General features: G+C 39.8%; 1 protein-coding gene across 1 annotated transcript in view; it reads right to left on the bottom strand.

Moving 5' to 3' along the window:
• Positions 1–21,138, bottom strand: part of LOC149318197 (cullin-3) — an 87,212-nt gene that overhangs the window by 47,584 nt on the left and 18,490 nt on the right. The window contains exon 2 of the mRNA XM_089509220.1: positions 13,068–13,265. Coding sequence (XP_089365346.1) covers positions 13,068–13,265 — 198 coding nt within the window. The remainder of the gene's footprint in view (positions 1–13,067; positions 13,266–21,138) is intronic.

Genomic DNA, 21,138 nt, shown 5'->3' with positions numbered 1-21,138 from the left:
GAAATGAAACAGCAAACTTCATTAATTTATTGTGTTTTTATGGGAGAATATTATTCTCAGAAACCAAACAGGTTGCAGAAATGGGTGTCTTTGGTTAAAAAATTGAAAATAAATACCCCCCCCCCATTGTTTTGACCTGACATTGAAAATACACCAATGCTAGCATGAATTGTATCTTCAAGTCATTCCACAAACAAGGCAGAAAAGCTGAGCAGTCCCTCTTTGTACTCTCACATCATAATAGATTTAATAATAATAATAATAATAATAAATTTTATTTGTATACCGCTTTTCCACAGATCAAAGCAGTTTACAGCCGTAGAAAACCATTACAATCATAAAAAACCGTTACAAAACATCTCTAGATAAAAACCAATTATACAAAATTTAAAACACAGTCATACAGCAAGGTAAGGCAGGGAATCAATGGCATCAACATACACAGCTTCATTTAGCAGGGAGGAAGGCTTGACAAAAAAGGAAGGTTTTAAGCCTTTTAAAAAATGTTTCTAGGGGGTCGTCAAACGGAGCTCCTTGGGAAGGCTATTCCAGATTCGCGGGGCCATCACTGAAAAGGCCATCTGGGATGTAGAAACATATTTGGAAGGTGGAATTTCCACAAGATTCTTCCCGGATGTTCTGGGTATGTGGGGCGGATTATATGGGGAGATGCAGTCCCTCAAGTAACTCGGGCCCAAGCCATGTAGGGCTTTATAGGTAATAACCAACACCTTGTATTGCGCTCGGAAGCGAATAGGCAGCCAGTGAAGATATTTTAAAATAGGTGTTATATGGTCAAACCTAGATGTACCGGTGACCAGTCTGGCTGACATATTTTGTACTAACTGAAGCTTCCGGGCTTGGTACAAGGGTAGCCCCATGTACAGCGCGTTACAGAAATCTAGGCAAGAGGTTACCAGAGCATGTACCACTGTTTCAAGGTCCCTTTGGCCCAGGTAGGATCGCAGTTGGTGTATCAACCGAAGTTGATAGCAAGCACTTCTGACTGTCGCATCTACTCGAGATGACAATTGCAGGGACAAGTCCAGAAGTACTCCTAGACTGCAAACTTCGTCCTTCAGGGGAAGTGTGACTCCGTTCATGACAGGTGGACAAATTTCCTTCCCCACGCCTGGGGGACCTATCACCAGTACTTCCGTTTTCTCTGGATTCAGACTGAGTTTGTTTACCCTCAACCAGCCCATTACCGACTCCAGGCAGGCATTCAGAGGAGAGACGCCGTCCTTAGTCACTGCATCAGTTGGAGACACAGAGAAACATATTTGGGTGTCATCAGCATACTGATAACACCACGCCCCATGATCTCTCCCAGAGGTTTCATGTAAATGTTAAACAAAGTGGGGGACAAAATAGCTATCTGAGGGACACCAGATGTTAGTTCCCTCTTAGAGGAGCAAGTGTCCCCCAACTGCACCATCTGCAATCTGCCCGAGAAGTAGGATCAGAACCACTGGAGAGCAGTGCCCTCGATACCCAACTCCCTCAGGCGTTCCAGAAGGATATTGTGGTCAATGCTATCGAAAGCCGCTGAGATGTCCAAAAGCACCAACAAGGTCACACTTCCCCTGTCGATGCCCAGACGGAGATCATCGACTAAAGCGACCATGGCAGTCTCAGCTCCATATCCCGCTCTGAAGCCAGTTTGAAATGGGTCCAGATAAGCGGTTTCATTCAAAACAGATTGGAGTTGGAAGGCGACCGCTCTCTCGATCACCTTACCTAGAAATGGCAACAATGAGACCGGTCTGTAGTTATTCCTTACCAGGGGGTCTAGGGGTTGTTTTTTTTAGCAACGGTTTAACTGTCGCTAGCTTTAAACTTGATGGAAATTTTCCCTCCTTGAATGATGCATTGATTATACGTTGTAACAACAATGTTACAGCATTCCCACCCTGGGCGGTCAGCCAAGAAGGACAGGGATCGAGAGAGCATGTCATCTTCCTAACACTTCCAAGAACCTTGTCCACTTCATCGGTATGTACAAACTCAAAGTGATCCAGTTTAACAGAGTCCGTGGAAGCTCTGGACATCATATTGCCCCCCCCCCGGGTGGGACACAGAGGTGGGTTCATTCTGCAGACCTTAGTTCCAGGGCATGTGTATATAGAGGCACTCCTTCATATAGCAATGTTCCAAACTATTTAGAGCTTTAAATGTCTTTAATAGCACCTTGAACACTAACAAGCATGACTATCTAGTACTCCAGCTCCTGCCACCAATTCATCATTTAATTAAGTCCAATGGCATTACTCTAGAGTACTTCTTCATTGTTGTATACAGTACTATGAAAATAACCAAAGGAATATAGCCACCATAGAAAGGAGAAGAATGACTCTCTTCTGTAATATTTAAATGATTATCCTGAAGTCAACCTCTTATTAAACCACGACACACACGCCATACATAACCCCTCTACTTTTTCTTTCTAAGGCAAAGACTCATCACAAAATTCAAGAGCTTAACATATTAGAGACTGCAACTATTTTTTTAAAAAAGCCTACTATACCAATAACACACTTGATACAATTAAATTAGAAGATTTTCTATCTTTTTAATTGGCTATTGCTAAATTTAATATGAATTAGAAAAAATAAGTTTTGATATTTGCTACATATCTAAAATATGCTTTAAATTTTTCATTTCAATTGTGAGTTCAGTGATTAGTGGTGTCAATGAAAACTGTTTAGTGGTGTTAATGATACAACAAGTAAGGGATTTTAACAGTTGTTAAACCAGGAAACCAGAAGAAGATTTAGAATGGGAAAGGTGGCTATGAAAGAAAAGATCCTAAAATGCAAAGACATACAACTCAGCACAAAAGTCAGAATCATACAGGCCATTGTATTCCCTATTACCATGTATGGATGTGAGAACTGGACAGTCAAGAAAGGAGGAAAATCAACTCATCTGAGATGTGGTGCTGGAGAAGAGTGCTGAGGATTCCATTGACAGCCAAAAGGACAAACAAATGGGTCGTTGAGCACATCAAGCCAGAAATATACCCAAAAGCCAAGATGATAAGACTTAGACTGTCATACTCTGGACACATCATGAGAAGGCATGAATTGTTGGAAAAGGCAATAATGTTAGAAAAGGTGGAGGGAAGTAGAAAGAGAAGAAGGCCACATGCTAGATTGATGGACTTAATTAAAAAGATGACAAATAAGACTTTGCAGGAGCTGGGCAAAACAGCAGAGGATGGAGGGGATGGAGATGTCTCATCCATAGGGTCGCCATGGATTGAGAGCGACATGAAAGCAGTTAACAACAACAACAAGCAGCTTGCAAGAGGAAACCTTTTAAGAAAGTGTGCCCAATTTTCACTATGTTAGATAATTTTGTTGAGAGTATTGAGAGAAAAGAGGTCAGGCATATTTTTACCCTATTTATTCTACCAATACGCAGAAAACATAACATGCAGAGCAGGCTTAGACTCAGAGGCAGGAGGAGGGAGGAGCAGAGGTAGGAACATTAACAACCTAAGATATGCAGATAATAGTGTACTATCAGCAGAAACCAACCAAGACCTGGAGCAAGTACTGAAAAAGTTCAAGGAGGAAAGTGCCAAGGTAGTCCTGATGCTGAACATTAAGAAAAGAAAAATAATGACCATGGAAAATCTATAAGAATTCATTCCAGATAACAAAGAGCCAGGGTCCTTTTACCATTATTGGTGGTTGTGCAAGAGGGTGGAAAAATAACGGGATATGGTGAACAAAACACTGTGTGAAATGTTAGGTGTTGTAATACAAAGACAACCCAAACTATACTTACTAAATATGATAGATGATGATCTAGAGAAAGAATATGGCAAAACAATCTTCTATGCGATTACAATGGCAAGATTAACCCTGGCTCATAAATGGAAACCTGGAGAGGTACCAAAGAAAGAGGATTGGCTAAGGAAATTTTATGAGGTTATAGAAATTGATAAATTAAAGCTATTATTAAGAGGGGAAGTAATAGTCAAGGTAAACAATGACTGGATGAAAATAACAGAATATTTGAAAAATATATGAGGGATACAATGAGATAAACCGTTTTCTTTCTGTTTTTTTTACGTCTAGTTAATGTATAATTGATTTAATAACCTACCTGATATCTTCTTCTTTTTTGTGGGTTTTTCAGGCTATGTGGCCATGTTCTAGAAGAGTTTTTTCCTGATGTTTAGCCAGCATCTGTGGTTGGCATCTTCCGATGCTGGTGAAATATCAGGAAGAAACTCTTCTAGAACATGGCCACATGGCCCGAAAAACTATGGATGCCAGCCATGAAAGCCTTCGACTACCTGATATCACTTGGGGGCTCAATTGAAAAACTGTCAGAGAAAGAGGAACTGAGCAAGCATATTGTAGCCAAATCTAACGATAGGTTAAGTAGATGAGGAAGACGTAGACAAGCTCTACAAAATATGAAACAGTATTGGAAATAATGAAAAACTCATATAGAATCACAAGAAGCAAGAGGATGAAAGTCAGGAAAGATAAGGAATGTAATAATCAGAGGCTGATAAGAAGAAAGTCAGTGTGAGTGATTTATGAAGGTAAAAGAACGTGATTGAAGGTTAGAGTATGTGAGAAGAAGGTGGAGATATGTAAGAAATGAAGAGGAAAAGCGAAGAGGAAGGATGGAAGAGAAGAGAGTAAACAGGCGTGAAATAAGTAGAAGGGATTTAGGAATGGAGAATGAAAACAAGAAAGGGAAAATGGGAAGAATAGTTATTAAAGGAAAGTAAAAATGATAGAAGGAAGATTGAAGAAACAAAGGAGGAAGAAACAATGTTGGTAGAATAATGAAATGGAACAGATAAGACAAGATAAGAATCAGAAATGGCTAATAGGTAGTTAAAATTTGGGATAATAAGAAAAAAGAACTTTTAGATTCTTGAATGGCAACTACTGTATATAATTGTATTTGCTTGTCTGTCCATAGTTTCTCTTCTTAGTCTTTTTGATTGATATCTGTGCTATTAGAAAAGTATTCCTTCCAGATAATGAGAAAATTGAAATTGTCAAAGCATCCCTATAACTTGGTTCAAACATTAATCAGAACATAGACTGCAGTCAGGAAATTAGAAAAAGGATAGGACTGAAAAGGGCAGCAATGAAAGAAATGGACAAGATGCTAAAGAGCAAAACATACCAATAGCAATAGCATTTACATTTCTATAGCACTCTCTAAGTGGTTTATACTCTGTGAACTAATCGCCCCCAACAAGCTAGGTACTTATTTTACTGACCTATGAAAGGATGGAAGGCTGAGTCAACCTTGGAGCTCTGGGATTGAACTCGCAACCCTGTGGCTGCAGTACTGGCATTCAACCACTACACAACCAGGGCTCCCTTAAAAGATAACTCTGAACACTAAAGCGAAGCTAGTCTAAGCCATCACCATGTATGGATGTCAGAGCTGGACAGTGAAGAAAGCACATAGATAGAAAATAAACTCTGTTGAGATGTGGTGATGGAGAATAGTGCTGAACATAACATGGACAGCCAAGAACACAAACAAATAGGTTCTCTAACATATCAAGCCCACCCTGGAAGCCAGGATGACAAAAATGAGACAGTTGTACTTTGGCCACATCATGAGAAGGCATGACTCACTGGAAAAGAACAACAATGCTAGGTAACACAGAGGGAACCAGAAAGAGAGTAAGACCAAATGCCAGATGGATGGACTCAATCAGAAAGGTCGCAAGTCTAAGCCTGCAGGACCTGCAGGACATAAAGTCTTGGAGAAGTTTAATTCACAGGGTCACCATGAATAGAGATCAGCTTGAAGCCAATTAACAACAAACATTATTCAGCCAACAATTAAACAAGGATAATATCAATATAAAAAAATCCCACCCCAAACAGTAACAACTTTGTATTTCAAAGCTGAATGCTACTATTTCAAATTGAATAGAGATTAGTATGTAGCAGTTACTAATCTTCCCAAGCTACTGTCCTTAAGTGACCCTTAGCACAACTTTTGCTTTACAGTATTTTGCAGCACATTTAGGGCATTGTGGGATAAGGGGGGTTGCTCCCTCTGTAGGTAACTCCCTCAAGATCTACTTCCTGCCTGCTGGAGTGGAGGGAGCAAAATATGTCAGAATGGCTCTGCCCTCATCGCTGGAAAAAAATAGCTTCAAATATCTTTACACTTCCCTTAGGTTGACAAACATACGCCAGAGTAACTAAATAGTTATTCTGTGCGTAGCACTCTTCATAAATATGTAAGTATGAACTGCACATAAATATATTAATTCAGCTAGTTTTATTGTACCTGAGACAGTTATAAGATACAACATACAATGCATAGGCAGTACCTAAACAACACATATGCAATACTTCCACATATGCAATACTTCCATGTTCTACAGTAGGACCCCAATATCCATGGGGGGCCATTCTAGAACTCTGCATGGATACATGAAGCCACAGATAATAACGAGCCCTATATTTTTGTACTCAAGAAGGAGTGGAGCAGAAGAGCAAGTGGGCTTCTAGGGTGGAGGGAGAAAGGAAGAAATTGGATTGATGGAAGTTAAAGAAGGGATGAATTAGTTGGAAAAAAGGAGAGGGATGGTGGAAGATAACAAAGGGATGAATGGGAGAAGATCAATGAGAAGAAACTGTGATATGAACAAGAATATGTATAGTTACAGACATGTACAGATGATAGTGTATGCTTCAATTTTTAAATGGTTTAATAAAATTGATAAGAAATAAATTTTAAAGTCAGAATATACCTTCACCCCCACCCCCCCTTACATTCTATCCCAAGGAGGGGAGAGAATCTGAAGTGAATTCTCACATACTGGGGCACATGGTGAACACATAGGGCACCAGGGCCATGGATGCTGCCACCAGCTGTGGTCTCTCTTCACCTTTTCCTTGGGTGAGTGATGGAAGCTCTTGCTTCCTGGCAGGGCTTGGCAAACTCCCTGTGCACACCTTTCCTCACTGGTCCCAGGTGCTTACCTTGAGGCCCTTAGCCAAGACAGCCCAAGGCAGAGGAGAAGCACAAACCAAAGGAGCAGGTGGCATACCAAGTGCAGTTGAGGCAGACATCTGTGGACGAATGGCCGCTAAGCAAAGCGAGGAGTTCTCCACCTCACTGCCACCACACACTGCTTTGCACAGCAGCCAGCCAGAAGCATCTGTGTCAGCTGCAACCATTTGTTGCCACCTTGGACTCTTTCGGTCAGGAGAGCCCAGAGTGGTAGATCAGCACAAACCAGAGGAGGTGGAATAGTCGGTGGCAAGCTGGATGCTGCTGAGGCAAATGCTGCTGGCTGCCCTCAGCATCACCCTAGGCATAGCAGATGGACTATGTGAGATCCAAGGTACCCATTTGTGACTGCTGTCGTAAAAAGGCCTTGCATACCCTCCACATCCTATACAGCGGACCCTTGTCTTACACAGGGGATCTGTTCTCTCCTCCCCGGGATAACAGAAAAAGCACATATGCTCATACCCCACTGAAAATAATGAGCCCATGGTGTGGCGCATGCGCCATGAGCACGTGCGCCACTGTTTGCCCCTGTGTGACTTCTGTGTAGCTGGAAGCTGCATATGGCACACCCACGTATGGCGCAGGTGCACTGTATAAGGTGAGTGCCTGGGGCTAGCATGGATGGAAAGGGATGCATGGGAGCTTCTCAAGCTCCTCCAAGAAGGCAGACAGGAAGTGGAAAGAAGGAAGAGAAAAAGGAGAGAGGACAAGCTGTGGTGCTGGCCTCCCTCTCTGCCTTGCCACCTTGCCTGAGGAAAAGGTGAGAAAGGATTTCAGCTGATGGGAGCAGTCATGGATCATGGGTAAATGAAAGTGTGGGTACTGCTCCCGCAATAATGTATTTGGCCATGGTGACAGTCAATGACAAAAGACACATTTTGTTAAATAGTACATCATCTCAGTATTAGCCTGTAAAGAATAACCAGATGACCCAGGAAGAATCTGCACATCGAGTATCCCCTGTCAAACTTATGAGGAGACAAGTTGCGGTGGTTGGGGACTCCTTGTTCAGAGGAACAGAAGCAAACATCTGCATGCTTGACAAGATGAATCATGAGGTGTGCTGTCTACCTGGAGCCAAAATTCAGAATGTAACAGAGAAGCTTTCAAAACTGGTCAAGACCACTGACTGTATTTCACGCCAGAACCAATGACACTGTGAGGCGCAGTTTCAGATCCTTGCAAAGGATTATGAGGATATGGGTAGGAAGCTGAAGGACCTTGGTGCACTGACTGTAATTTCATCTCTCCTCCCTGTCAAAGGACATGGCCCAAGAAAGGTAAGAGGAGTTGCAGAGGTGAACAAGTGGCTCCGCAAATGGTGTCACTGAGAACAATTTGGCTTCTTTTTCACAAAGATGGTCTTTTGATCAGGGAAGGGGTTCACCTCACAGCTTTTGGGAAGAATGTATTTGCTAAGAGGCTCACAAATCTGATCAGGAGAGGTTTAAACTGAGTTCTGGTGGTGAGTGAGACAGTATTTTAGAGGGCAAAAATTCAGCAATTTCTGGGGAGAAAAGACCAAGTGTTAGAGAAGGAACAGGGCAAGTAGTACTAGAGAACAACTGGGGAAAGAAAAACACACATGGACTTAAATGTCTCTACATAAATGCACAAAACATGGGAAATAAACAAGATGAACTGGAACTCTAATACAGCTTATTAAATATTATATAGTACAGTAGGTAGCTCTGAAACCTGGTGGGATGAGTCTCATGACTGCAATGTAGTAATTGGGGAGTATAACCTATGTCAGAGAAAAAGACCTAGCAAGAAAGGAGGGGTAGTAGTTTTATATGTTGAAGATGTTATACTTTTGAAAATATCCATGACTTAAATCTAGGAAGCCAGGTTGAGAGCATGTGGATAAGAATTAAGGGGGAGAGAAATAAAAGGGACGTCATTGCAGGGGTCTACTACGGACCCCCGCAAGCCAAATTGAGGATATGGATGATGCCCTCCAGGAAGAGATGAATGCACATTCCAAAATGAGAGAGTTAGTGGTAATGAGAGATTTTAACTATCCTGATACAGTGTGCCCTCTTTTTACGCGGGGATCCATTTTGGACCCCCCATGTAAAAAAAACATGAGTATGCTCGAGCCCCATTGAAAATAATGGGGCTCGTGCATGGCATGGTGGTGTGGCGGCACGCACGCACCATGGGCGCATGCCCCATTAGTCTTAATGGGACGTGCTGTCCCTTGCGCCCCACGCACTCCCACGGGCTCCCTCGCAGCTTTCAGTGCATGCTGAAAGCAACGTATGACACGGGCACTCTGTATATGTTGGCAGTCAACTTCTGCCAAGAACATCAGGGCCAACAAATTTCTGACCTGTCTGTGTCCAAAAGAAAGCGGAAGAGGAAACAAGGGGATCGGCTGTTTTAGATCTGATCCTAACCAACAGGGATGACCTTGTTAATGGGGTTGAAGTGGTAGGATCCTCAGTTGGGAGTGACCATGCTCTCTTGGAATTTGTTATACAGGGGAAGGGGAAGCCAAATATAGCCAGACACACATTCTAGACTTTAAGAAAGCTGATTTCTGTAAACTTAGGAAATTACTCGCTGAAATTCCATGGACAAGGATACTGAAAGAGAAGCGAGTTCAGGATGGATGGAAGTTTCTTAAAAGTAAGATACTAAAGGTACAATCAAAACTGTTCCAATAAAGAAGCCAGAATGGTTGACGTTCAACTGAGCTAAGTGTTAAAAAAAATGTACAAGAAATGGAAAAATGGGGAAAGCACCAAAGAGGAATTCAAGCATATAACCAGTATATGTAGAGGGAAGGCAAGGAAAGCTAAAGCACAGGTTCAATTTAGGATTGCCAGACAGATTAAAAATAATTAAAAGGGCTTTTAAGGTATGTCTGCAGCAAAAAGAAGAACAAAAAAATGATAGGGTTGCTGTGTAGTGAAGATGGTCAAATACTCACCAGGGACAGAGAAAAGGGAGAACTACTCAACACCTTCTTTGCCTCCATTTTCTCTAAAAAGGAAAATTGTGCACAACCTAAGGAGCAAGGATCAGGTGGCACGGTGGGGAAATGCAGCACAGAATAGGTAGAGAAGTTATATTCTAAATGTATTCAAGTCTCCAGGACCAGATGAGCTACATCCAAGGGTATTCAAAGAATTGGCACAAATAATTTCAGAACCACTGACAATTATCTTTAATAATTCTTGGAGAACAGAAGAAATCCTCACAGATTGGGGGAAAATGTTGTCCCCATCTTCAAAATGGAGGGGGGAAGGGGGACCTAAACAATTACTGCCCAGTCAGCTTGACATCAATTCTAGATTCTAGAGCAGATCATTAAACATATGGTTTGTAATTACTTAGAACACAATGCTGCGGATGGAAAGGCTGCAGAAAGAAAGAGCCAACTGTCTAAAGAAACTGTGGAAAATATGGTGATGCACCCTCTTTCCCTCTCCAGCCACAATAGGTCCTCTTACAGTGACTTCACAACATTCTCCACAAGCCTATTTCTCAGACATATGCATCAAAGAAGATAGGAGATGGCATAACAGTTTTCTCCTTTCTTACACAGGTAAGTGATACATAGTTCTCTTTTTTCATACCCATTTATATTTTTAATCAATTGATATTCTGTTTATCTTCTTTGGAAATACAGACATAACAATGTCCTAAAACAACTGTCAAAAGCTAGTGCCCTTTGATGTTTCTCCTCTAAAACTAACTGGGAAAAACAAAACTCCTTTCCCCAATTACTTCACAATTCCTGTAAATTTTACATTTCTAATCCTGATATTTTCTGAAAGCCTGAAGTTCAAACTTCTGCCTTTTGCTGCAGCGGACAATGACAGTGCTAGTGATGGGATAAAAATGTTGAACACTGGTGGAACATTTGTGGCCCTGAAATGTTTCCCAGGGGAGCAAAAAAGTCTTTGCATACCACAGCATTGCCAAGTAGGAGACACAATTATAAATACTATCTTCTAATTGTACTTAATACTTAGCGCTTTTGCATAGTATGAGACATTAGACATGTTGGTGTGCTAATAAAAGGTTTCCGCATCTGGGAAATACAAATCTATAAAAGAGGTGGGCCATGTGTAGGACTCCTGAGCCATTTTTTTTTTCTGCCACATATTGCTCTGAAAAGGGGGGGGGGGGGCATTTCACCTTCTTTTGTCTTCTCGTTATTTCCAGCTGTTAAAAAAAGGTCTCTGTTGGGACTAAAATAGCTTAAGAGAACGTTAAAACATAGTAAAATTTCATCTCTACAACCCTAGAGAGTGTTTTCAGGCACGCTGCGGCCCTCCAAGGTTTCCTGGATGGCTAATGCACCCCATAACTTCCATCAGTTTCCCACGCCAGCTCTAAAAGGATCTCTCCAAACTGGGAGACTGGGTAGTAGAACGGCAAATGAGATGCAGTATAACTAAGTGTAAAATGATACCTATTGGGGTAACCCCCTCCTCCATCTTGGCATATACGTAGCTAGGATCAGGAAGACCAATGACTGATCAAGAAAGGGATCTTGGGGTTCTGTGGAACAGCTCCATGAAAATGTCCACCCACTGACAAGCTGCAGTAAAAAAAGACTAATTCCATGTTGGACATAAATTAGTAATAGTACTGAAAACAAAATTTCATCATACCACTGTTATATAAAACCATGGTATAACTACACCTGGAATACTATATATAGCTCTGTATAATATAGTTTTACAGTATTGTATAGTTTTCAAGTATTGCACTTAAAAAGAGATTTTCCAAAATTAGAAAAGATGTAGGAAAGGATAACTAAATTAATGTGTGAACATCATGCCTTGGATTTGAGCCAACATAGTTCCTGTTACATTACAATAAACCAGATTTCAGTCCTGGTTTGTCTGAAGCAATTGTGAGAAGTTACAGTTTATCACACTCAAGCCTAACAGAAAATGCTTCCTCATACAAAAGAGAAGGGGAGAAGAGACAGAAAAACCTAGCACTTGACAACAGATCAGGGTTACTTGTGATATCTGAATCAGGCCAATTACTGTATTCAGAGATTATACTAGACCAGGGCTTCATCTTACAAATACAAGTTCAAGCTCATGCATTCCATACCTTCCTTCCCCATTCTAGTATGTGTTAAGCAAAATTAGCAGCTTTCAATTTTGGTTGACGCAAATCATCATGTGTCATTTCATATACAATGGTACCCCGGGATACGAATTGATCGCATTACGAAATTTCCGGGGTACGAAAAAGTTAGATTGGAAAAAACTGTTCCGGGTTACGAAAGATTTTTCGGGTTACGAAATTCATTTCGGCGCGAAATTCAAATCCGAAGCGCGGCTAGCGGCTTTCCAGCGCTAACGGAAAGCCTTTTCGGGTTGCGAAATGTATCGGGTTACGAACGGCGCCGCGGAACGAATTAATTTCGTAACCCGAGGTAGCACTGTATACCTAGAGAATCAAGGAATTGGATTCTACAAGATTGTTCACAAACCAAGATTTTATTTATTTGATTTATATCCACCTTTCTTCCTATGCAGGATCCAAGGCAGGCAAATCCAAGGCAGTTTAAGAAACTGGTTTGTGGCAAACCAGAATTTTCTGGATTTGGATAAAATGGCAAACAACTGGTTTCTTCAAATCAGAAACAAGAGTCCCTAATCAATCTTGTGAAATACTGAAGCCAGAAACTGCTGCAGTCTATACTGTCAAACCATGGTCCAGTGTTTCACCCGAATACAACTATCTCAGCCTCTGATTCACCTATAAAATTGGGACACTTAAATAGATAATAATGTACTTGCATGTGCAAACACTAACAAGACTATAAAACACTACAAATTTAAAGTGTTTGATAGTTTGTATGAGTAACAGTTTAAGTAAGTGTGAAGAGAAAGCACACTGCTAAATTTTGCACTTCCTCCTCCCACTGTTTATAAACATGCTAGAAAGCCATCATAATTCATATTAAGTAGAAATCTGTATATAATTATCTAAAGGCAGCCATGTATATTTTTTGTATATAATCTTTCATCTTCTATATGATGCTGATTGTGCTCCAATACCTTGTTTATGAGATGTTCCGTAACAACTTCTCGTAGTCCAGTGTATAGCTTCTCTCCATGTTTATGTAATACCATTGTATATGCATTCCTATACAGTTCCTCAAAACTGAGACCACTGTTGTTCTTACGCTGAATCTCTTGGATTGCATTTTTTAGAAGATCCCAAATGCTGTTCACATATTTTTCATCCATGGTCATCTGCAAAGAGACAGAAAGGAAAATAAAACTAATTCAAACATCACTTGAGCTACAAGTTTCCAAAATGATGAACTTTTCAAAACTGTTATATTACTCATAACCCATGTTTACCTAATTTTCAGAAGCTGTTCCAGATTGGCAGGTGAAGCAAGCCTGATATATGCTGCATTACTAATTCTCAAGTAGTTAATACTAACAGATCTTCAAACTGTAAAAAATCTGTCTTAACATACTAGCCATTTCTTCCTCAAAATAAGTAGCACAGTTCACATGTGCACAGATCCATGACTGAATGACTTGGAGAGGTGACTTGTGTATGTAAACGAGCAATCACAGATGTAACCCCACAGACAGAACTCTTATATTAGTTCAATCAAAATAACTTGCAATGTAACCAGTTCCCACATGTGAGTTATCAAACATAGAGTAACACAAAATGAAATGATTCATTTTCAGTATATGCAAGTGGAATCTCTTGAAAATTTTATGTGCTACTACAAATTTCCCTCCATAAACTATCATACACAGCAGCAGCAATCTTGGCCTCAATGGTATAACCAACTACTCAGCTTAGTCCTATGACAATACCAAGCCCAATATATAACAAAAGGTACTGCTCTGAATCATGAGTGAATCATTTGTTTTTAACTTACTGAAATATATCTGTGTCCACAGAAAAGTCTGGATTACACTGAGACATGATAAAAGCTTTTCTGGGTTTAAACTCCCATCAACTTTACTCATTAAAGAACTGATCTTGAAGGAAAACCAGAATATAAATTAATATATAAAAACAAAACAAACCTACCAGGACCCAAGAGATAATCTGCTCAATGAAAAACTGGTACCAAACCAGCAATCTACAATTACTCCAGGTAATAGTTTCATCATCCATGTTACTTCTATTACATAAATTACTGGTGAACATAACTACCCCTAGCCATAATGAGCAGTTTTCACTCCTGTTTAAAGGATATATTCAGTCAATTCCATTATATTTCCACAAAGTTTATAAAAATTTGGATTATAGCACTTTGACATTTCTACATATGAACCATAAGCCAAAGTTAGGGAACCTTTGGCTCTCCAAGCTTACAACTCCCATCAGTCCCACTCAGCATGGCTAATAATGATAATGAAGTGTCAGAGTTCTATTCTAAAATATCTGGAAAACCAAACGTTCCCCACTGCTAGATTAAGCAAACAAGTTATTTAAACAAAGATTGGCATGAACAGACTCTCTGTGAGCACACATGTATTCAGAAACACAGTAACTAGGAAATAATGTTGTACTGGTAGTATTTCCTGCCATAAATGAGCATACATACACCTAGATGTCTCCTTAGCACTGTGAAATATCAAACGAAATTATAAGACTGCACAAACTATTTCTCACTGTAATGCTATATCTTAGGTAATTTAACATAACCTACACCAGCTACATCAGAATGGCAATGGCAAACCCCCACTGAACAAACTTGAACCCTCCAAAAAACCCCATGATCGTTTCACCTTAGAGTCACCATAAGTCAGAAAAAACTTGAAGACACACCACCACAACAACAATGGATGCTTAGAAATAAATCTGAAATGCAATTATAGTCAAAATATGCAACTTAATGTCAAGACAATTGCTCTAAAAATAACTTTATATATGTGTTTTTCTAATAACTAACACTGTCAAAGGTCCTTATGGTAACTACTTTTGCAAAGAAGTTAGTAAAACCTATGGGATAGTCTTGAAAATGATTAATTTGCTTAGAGTAAGCCGCATATATAAAAATGTATTGTCTTCTTAACCAAATAACAAGACTTCCAAGCGATGGCACACTTTAAGTGTAAACTCGATACACAGCCTTGCACTGTCTTCAGAACCTCAGATATATGTAACATCTTACCACCAGTGCCAAATATATATATATATATATATATGCAAGGGACTTGGTGAAAAACCACCACCACATGCCTCTGAAGCAATAAAAATTCTACTTTTCCAACCTAGCACGCTTAAAGAGTGATGTGAACAACAAGGAACTTAAGGCACAACAATACAGTAACGACACATCAAATGAGGCAATGCATAATTGATGTTTCAGGGAGACTTCTGATAGTTCAGTTTAGTTTTGTAAACTATATGCTACCCAGCAATTACAGGTTTCTTTCTCAATGATCTGCAATAAACTGTTACCTCTGAAATGTTTTCTTTACAAAGCTTTTTTCTATGAACCCTTTGAAATGATTATTAGATAGTCTGACAAAAAACTACCTTCATTAAACATGTATTCACCACCCATATAGAAGCTTGGCATGCTAATATGGTTACCAAGGGGGCACAAGAATAGTCTGTGATGTCATTAGAATGTTGAGGCATCTCTTAAAGAAATTTAAAGATTAAACATGGCTATTTACCATAGCCAAATTCCACACAAGATAGTGTTAAATCCCAAAGTTTTGTTGCAAGTCTATTTATTTATTTCCCACATTACTCCCAGCATGGAATCAAAGGTGGCGTACAACATTTAAAAATCATAATACAATTTAAAAACATTTCATACAAAAGTTAAAACATAATTAAAGTAGTGTAGCATAGTGGGATGAGCACTGGACTAGGACTCTGGAGACCAGAGTTCGAATCCCTGCGGAGCCATGAAACCCACTGGGTGACATTGGGAAAGTCACTATGTCAGCCACAGAGGATGGCAATGGCAACCCCCTCTGAAGAAACCTGCCAAAAAAAAACCCATAATAGCATCAATTTAGGATTGTCATAAGTTGGAAATGACTTGAAGGTACACAACAACAACAGCTATGCATGCCTGCCTACAATAATCAAGGCAGACAGAATCAAACTCAGAATCCCTTACTGAGCATGTCTGAACAGCAAGAGAAAAGGGAAGAACAGGTTAGTCTGACTCACCTGCTATATCCAGCATGTTAAAAGAATAACACAGATCTATGTTTGGTCACCAAAACATTAATCATAAGAAAAGCAAAGGCTGAAAAATGGAGGCTGGGTGAAAAAAAAGTGATCTCTGACTACATTTTTGAAAGAAGACTTCGGCGGGTTACAGACCTCCAAAAAATACGTATTCCATACGTATTAGGGTTAGGAAGGGGCGGTGCTTCCGCACCCCCCTAACCCTAGTACGTATGGAATACGTACAAAATGGCAGCGCCCTGTTCATACAGGCGCCGCCATCTTTACATCTTGGACGCATAGCGTCCAGACGTGTCGCGGCGCCTATGATGTCGCGAATGCGCCAGCGGCACCTCCGACGTCATAGAGGTGCCGCAAGAAGGAGCTCCATTTTGGAGCTCCTTTTTTGCTCCGCGCGGTGTGGCTGCTACGGCTCCCTCACGGAGCAAGCGGCGGCGGTGGTCTGTAACCCACCTTCAAATGCTCTAGAAAGTTCAAAGTTGTTATTTATTTATGAAAGAATTACTTGACCTGCATATTGTTAGTTTTGAATAAAAACTCTGCAAAAACATGTTTAAGTGCTCTTTTTTTGTGTGATGCAGTAACCTATCTCTATTCTTTCTAATTTATTTCTGCTTCTAGTACAAATCTTCTGTTAAAGAAATAATGCCCAGAAACACATCTACTTCATTAACTGAAGTATAACAGTTCAACTTTTGGTCTGATTGTTGCAAAATCTACTTCTATTGCCCTGTTAGAGCTACCAGGACACAACATTACAGTGAGAGTAAAACCACCAGGAGAGTTGTTATGCCTTTATGTTACTGTTAAATGTCCAAGTCTAAAACTTTGGCTCTCTCCATATTTCCAGCTACAGCATTCATCAACCTCAGCCAAAAAGGCCAATTTCAGTTGGCCCTCTACATGTGCAGCTTTGATTATTTGCAATTTTGATTAATATGTTCTCTCTAGGAAGCTCTAGATCTACCAGCACAACACTGACAGATGTTGACCATACAGTTGTGCTGGGGAACCTAGAAGCTGCTAGAGAAAATACTTCTCTAGGCATTTGTAGGTCCTCCAGCATGATTCTATGATCAACCTCTGGCAGATGTTGACCACAGAGTTGCACTGGAGGACCAGGAGATTTCTAGAGAGGTGTTATCTCAGATAAAAAGAATAGTTTTTTTACTTGTGATTTTTCCACATTCACAGGGATCCTTCACCCCTAACCCCAGCAAATGTGGAGACAACTGTACAGTCCACCCGCACCATACACAGACGCACTATATGCAACTTGCAGTTTACGTGAAAGCCGCACATCAATCAAAGTAATGGTGCATGCGTTACCCCAAGCCGTGGGCACATACATGAGCATATGCGGATTTCCCCTTACGTGGAGGGATCCGGAACGCATTCCCCCACGTAACGGGAGGGCCCACTGTAATTCTTTTTGTTAAAGTACTTCCAGGAACACACCTACCTTCATTAATTCAGGTATACCTATTAAATGTTAATTCCTCATGTTTCTAGTTAAATATCTCAAATGAAAAAGTAAACGTATACACACACTACTGTTGAGTCCTTTAACAAACAATGGCAGTCAAAACAGACAGTACACTTGCAGTTCGTATTATTGCAGTTTCACTTTATACAAAGACTGTTGATGCACATGCCTCATACCCTAGTAATTGTTGTGCTCCTGGGTCACCAGAGCTGCCTGGATTTGTTGTGCTGCTATTACTGCTGAATCTGCTACAGTAAAAGACATCCTCTACACACATTTTCTCTCTCAAGACAAGGAATATGGCCCCTATACACATTATTTATGAGTCGGACTCAACTTCCAGAAGTGTCTAACAGGGCAGATTTGTTTTAAAGGAAAGATTTTTCTGCTGCAGTGATAAATTCAGCACCAGCAGAATGGGGGAGTGGCTCCTATTAGATATGGAGGTACTAAGAATTACTGCCTTCTATAGTTTCATAATGATCAAGAAGTCTTGAAAAGTTTACTTTGTAAATCTGCATCTATGTATCTATTTTATATTCATCTTTTAAAAATTGCTTTGTCAAAATGACCACCTTATAACTTTCATATTATAAATATTGTTGGTTGTTGTTAACCACCCTCAAGTCGAGCTAGACGCATGGCGACCCAGTGGATGAGACATCTCCAAGACTCCCTGTCCTCCACTGTTAGGCTTGGTTCTTGCAAACTCATACCCATGACTCCTTAGCAGAGTCCATCAATCTAGCATGCAGCTTTCCTTTCTTTCTACTTCCCTCCACCTTTCCTAGCATTATTTTTTTCCAATGAGTCGTGCCTTTTCATGAAGTGTCCAAAGTACGACAGTCTCTGTTTTGTCATCTTTGCTTCCATGGAGATTTCTTGCTTGATCTGCTCTAGAACCCATTTGTATATTTATAAATATAAATTTGAATGATAATGATGAAATGGCTGAACTGGGCTCTGAACATAATAAGGTTACGGTGGCACACATATTCCCCAAAACAGAAGAAAAAAATGATGCTCTGAAAGTTCTTAATATTTCTGCTTCTATTCTAATCTTTCACACAGTACTAGAAGAACATACCAAAATATATTCAACACATGAAACTGCAACTATCATTGATATTCAGACTATTGCTATCAGTGCCACTATTCCACAACCTAAGTTTGTTCTGCAGTCCAGTGCCCTATTTTCCCTAACACTGTTGTTCCATGAAAGAGGAAACTTACTAATTCTAAGAGCCAACTGTTGCAAGTTACAATTTTTTATGTTACATAAAAATGAAATTTGGGGGGACTGCTGGCTTACAGTGTTTCCTCATGGACTACTTTGTTATTTAAAATCTGTCACAGAAACTGTTTCTCATTCACTTTAAAAAGAAAAGCCAGATAGGAATGTTCTAGCGGAATATATGGGAATATATTGGAACTAGGATCCTCTATTCCTTCAGCTGCTGCTATACAAGGCTGTTACGTTTTTTTAAAAAACCAACACCACCACATCACTACATCACTGCAATTACGCCAATTCTGGTCACTATATGACCCTCATGACTTTAGATATGCCTGAGTGTTTTTTTTTCCAATTTCCCTCCCTACCCCACTTTCCTTTTTGTGTCATGGCTTTTAAAACAGAAGGAGGTCAGTCTTATTTTTACTGAAACACAAGCTACTTGAGAGCCTTACCTATTAAAGCAGAAGGTATAACTAAGTAAAGGAAAATATTCAAGTATAAAGGCTATTCTTTATTATTACTTAGTGCATTCTATCACCCCCATGCTGAGGATACAGACTTTTTATATTCTAGCTAAAAACTCTGTTGCAAATTTTTAAACTGCAAAATTTAAAAGTATATTCTCTCCAGACAGAAACACACTGAAATTTCTTTCAACCTAAGCCTATGCTTACAAAAAGGAAACGGAAACAAATTTCACCGAGTTCAGTGTTACACTGTATTTATGTTAAAGACTGGAGGCTACATTTTAAAAAAATCAGCCATAGCCAATTTTGACATGTCATAGTGAATGCCCTACTATTCTCTGGCAAGCTGTCATCTTTTCCTCCCAATGTCACAGCAATGGGGACTTTCCTGGCAATTGTACCACAACCCCTGCCCTTTCTCTAGCCCCTAGGTCATAAGGAAAGCTAGAGGTTGTTTGCCATTTCATTGCTGAGTTGCCTGGACAGCCAAACTGGAAAGCTCCCTGCTTTTTTTTTTACCTATAGTGAACTGTGGGAAGATTATTTTAGACTCTGTAGCTGGGAAACTATAGTCAGACCTACTGTGGATATATTTCCCTGCCTACAACAGACAAGGTAACCACTGGCTACTTACAGAATCCCTTACTGAACACATGTGAACAGTGAAAAAGAGTAAAGGGGGGGGGGGAGGGGCAGATAAGGCTGCATCATGTTAAAGTTTGGAAACCAAAATAGAAATCATAAGAAAAGTGGAGGCTGTTGTAAGGGGAAACAAAATCATCCCTGGGCCTTTGGAAGAAGTTTTCAAAATATTTGTGTTGGCTTACGTAAGGCTTATCTGACTTGATTGTTTCAGAGGCTTCATATTAAAAATGCTATAGTTTTAATCCCAGATAAATTCATAATTATGCTACTGTAAAATGGCAAGTTATTGTGTATTTCAATAAGAATTAAGTGTCATTGTGCATTTTAATTGACACAATAAAGGTATCACTGTTTTGTGGATTTTGCTGTATCTTTGTATCTAACTCGCTTTCAACAATTACATAAGTGATTTTAACATGATACTGCCACACATGTCTAATCAGAATTATGTATAAATTAGTCATGTGTAAGTTAGTTGTAGCAACCTACATTGCTTCAGGGAATTGTTAATGACTGTTCAGTTGGAACTGCTATGGAGGATAAGTGCCTATCTCTTTGGTGCTCAGATATTCATCGTACTGAACATGAGTGTTAGTTGTTTGTGAGACAGCATGCCTGTCTATTAGATGTCAAACACACCATGTTGTATGAATAAAAAACAACAACACTGGGATGCTCCCCTGGGCCTTCCCAAATGATTTCTGTTACACCACATAGTCTGTCAGACTATTCCCAACATCGTGCCAAATTTGGTGAGAATCTGTCCAAACATGATGCATTAACAGACACTTACATTTTCTTTACAAACATGATACTGTAAGAGACACTTAAATTTTCTGTAGTTATGATATTTTTTTTTAAATTTAACGTTTCAACTTCATTTTGACAACATTTTTGTCACACTACTCAGCATCCTCAGAATGAATTTTGTGTACCCCACAGAGACTATGTTTTAGACCATCCTACACAAATCCTCCAGTTTTGGTGAAACTGTGTCCACTCATTTTCATGATGTGGTAACATACATACATCAAATTAATTCAAATGGATTAAGATTAGTGGACTTACTCCCAGTTACATGGATTTGTGACTGCTGCCTA

This window comes from Sceloporus occidentalis, unplaced genomic scaffold, assembly GCF_023333645.1.
Source record: "Sceloporus occidentalis isolate IW3139 unplaced genomic scaffold, rSceOcc1.0.p SCAF_2, whole genome shotgun sequence".
In the NCBI taxonomy this organism is placed as follows: Eukaryota; Metazoa; Chordata; class Lepidosauria; order Squamata; family Phrynosomatidae; genus Sceloporus; species Sceloporus occidentalis.
The sequence above is the reverse complement of the archived record's forward strand: the minus strand, read 5'-3'. Positions and strand labels throughout refer to the sequence as shown.